Source organism: Haliaeetus leucocephalus, unplaced genomic scaffold (assembly GCF_000737465.1).
Source record: "Haliaeetus leucocephalus isolate CR32 unplaced genomic scaffold, Haliaeetus_leucocephalus-4.0 Scaffold678, whole genome shotgun sequence".
Taxonomy (NCBI): domain Eukaryota; kingdom Metazoa; phylum Chordata; class Aves; order Accipitriformes; family Accipitridae; genus Haliaeetus; species Haliaeetus leucocephalus.
In genome coordinates, this window is record NW_010973114.1 from 4,669,938 (window position 1) to 4,672,238 (window position 2,301).

The following is a 2,301-nucleotide window of genomic DNA, read 5'->3' on the forward strand; positions in this document are numbered from 1 at the left end:
GGGGGGGGGCGGCGGGGGGAAAAAAAACCCCCCCCGGGGGGGGGGGGGTGTTTCTTTTTTTGCCCTGCCATGATCCTGAGAGGGAGGAAAATTTTGCATCCTCTGCGGGAGCAGGTATTGCAGGGCTGGGTTAGCTGCTCCCCCTGCCCAGGACCGGCTCCGTTCCCGTGCCCCCCCCACTCGTGGGCAGTGGGGTCCTGAACTTATCCCGCTGTATTGGGGGGGTCCCAGCCTCGCACCCACCTTTGCGGCGAGTCCGGGCTGCCCAGAAACCCCCTCCGCTCCCGGGAAAGGTGCCGTGGGGACGGGGTAGAACTCTGGACCGATGTTGGGACAGCGATTCCGGGGGACGGGGGGGCTGCCGTGGGGTCAGATGGAGGCACCAGCAGAGTGCTGACACCCCAAAACCCTTCTGTACCCCCTTGAGGAGATGGGATGGGGGGGGGGTGCCCCCGTGGTTCCACCTCGCCATGGGTTGGGGATGCTTTGGGGGGGTCCATCCCCCCTTCCTCAGCTCTGGGGGGGGGGGGATACCGATGCAACGTGAGCAGCTGCTCACCCAGGGTTGCTCCTAACTCAACTTTCCTGCTTGCAGATGGCGTTGACCGAACCTCCACGATTTAGAAGGGCGTCGCGACGGGGACGCTGGCCGGGAGAACAACTGCTGCAGGTCCAGCGGCGAGGTCGGGGGCTTGCAGGGAGCCTCAAGCGATAGCTTGCATCCTTTCTCCTCTCTCTCCTCTCCTCTCTCTTTCTCTCTCTCCTGTTTTAATTTTGTGAATGTGTAGATTGTCCTTGTGAACATATCATTAGACTTGGAATTTGTGTTGTCATTTATTACATCCATGCTAGGGGGGGAAAAGAAGAAAAAAAAAAAAAAGTGGCAAAAAGTCGACGACAACGATGAAAAAGCATGGGGAGGGTGGGGCGGGGGGGGGACGTGGCAGGAGAGTGCTGACAACGGAGGGTTCACCGGAGCACCGTGGGCAAACCCTGTTTCTGGACGAGGATACGAATGAATAGTGAATATCACGCGGGTGTGTGACCAAAAACCCTTTGGGGAGGATTTGCCTGTCCTGCCGGGGGCTTCGGGGCCGGTGGTCCCATCCCTTGAGTTTCGCTGCATTCAGGCACGGACTGGCCTGGAAAGCCCAGATTTAAAAAAAAAAAAAAAAAAAAAAAACAAACAAAAACCAAACCCAAAATTTCCTTTCAGTTTAGCTGAGAGCATCCGCAGTTTCGAGGCAGCGTTGTGCACAGGGCAGCGGAGCCGGAGGGTCGGTGGGCGCCTGCCGGACGCCGGGGTCCGACCCCTGTCCCTGTGCCCCCGGCGTGGGTCGGGGTACGGGGACGTGGCGGGGGGCATCTCGCCTGGCGGAGGGTCCCGGGGGATGTTGGTAAAGTGGGATCGGAGGAGGGATGCTGGGTGAGTTTCTGTGTCTCTTGCCTCGCCTGTGCGGGTACCGGGAAGGTGTTGCATCTGTGGCTTTACACATCTACCCCCCCCCCAGCCTGCCAAAAACCCAGCGATAACGGGCTTTTCCAGCCTCGGGGCGGCCGATGAGGGATGAAGGCTTTTGGGAGGGAGCGTGCAGTTTTATTTAGGCAAATAAAAACCAAAGGGCACCAAAACGCAGCTTCACAGCCCCATTTTCTTGGCATTATACATGTGCCGGAGAGGAGACGTGGATGATGGCAGTGGCTCGGCTGCCCGCTCCCCCCGCTGCTGTGTCGCTTTTTATAACGGGGAGCTAAATTTGGTCCGAGGGCATTAAATAGATAAATCCCACACGGCGCTGCTCAAGCCTGTGCTCAGAGCGAGGTCGGGGCCAGAAAAACCATCGGTGCCCGCAGCGATGCTCGGCGGAGCGGCGGCTTCGCTCCCGCCGGTCCTGATGCTGCTCCGAGTGCTCTGCTGGAATAAGAATAAATTTAAAATTAATTAATGAAGGGAGGTGGCGGGTGGAAGCGGCAGCCACGGAGGTTGCGGCGATATTCCCCAAAAAATGGGCTCGGCCGTGAGCACCGATGGGTAGCAGCGTGTGCCGGGACTGGCCGGAGCAGGGCTGGGGGCGCCAGGGATGGGAGATGTGTGAATCCATTTGCCATGCAGCATTTTTAAGTTGTTTTTCTTAAAAAAAAAACAAAAAACAACCAACCAACCAAAAAAAAGTGCCATATGCAATGTTTTACGTTTGCTGTTCCTTGGTGTCCTGCTTCCCGGCAGGCATGAGATTTGGGGGGGAGGGTGTGCAGGGTGGGGGGGGAGCGGAGAAGGGAAAACCCGAAAGCGAGGGAGGT

At 58.1% G+C, this 2,301-nt stretch overlaps 1 protein-coding gene across 2 annotated transcripts in view; it reads left to right on the forward strand.

Annotated features, from left to right (window-relative positions):
- SAMD4A (sterile alpha motif domain containing 4A) overlaps positions 1-851 on the forward strand; it is a 102,328-nt gene extending 101,477 nt beyond the window's left edge. For both annotated transcript variants that reach the window (XM_010579796.1, XM_010579797.1), the window contains one exon: positions 596-851. In XM_010579796.1, coding sequence (XP_010578098.1) covers positions 596-624 — 29 coding nt within the window. In that variant the 3' untranslated portion in view covers positions 625-851. The remainder of the gene's footprint in view (positions 1-595) is intronic.
- Positions 852-2,301: the final 1,450 nt, after the last annotated feature.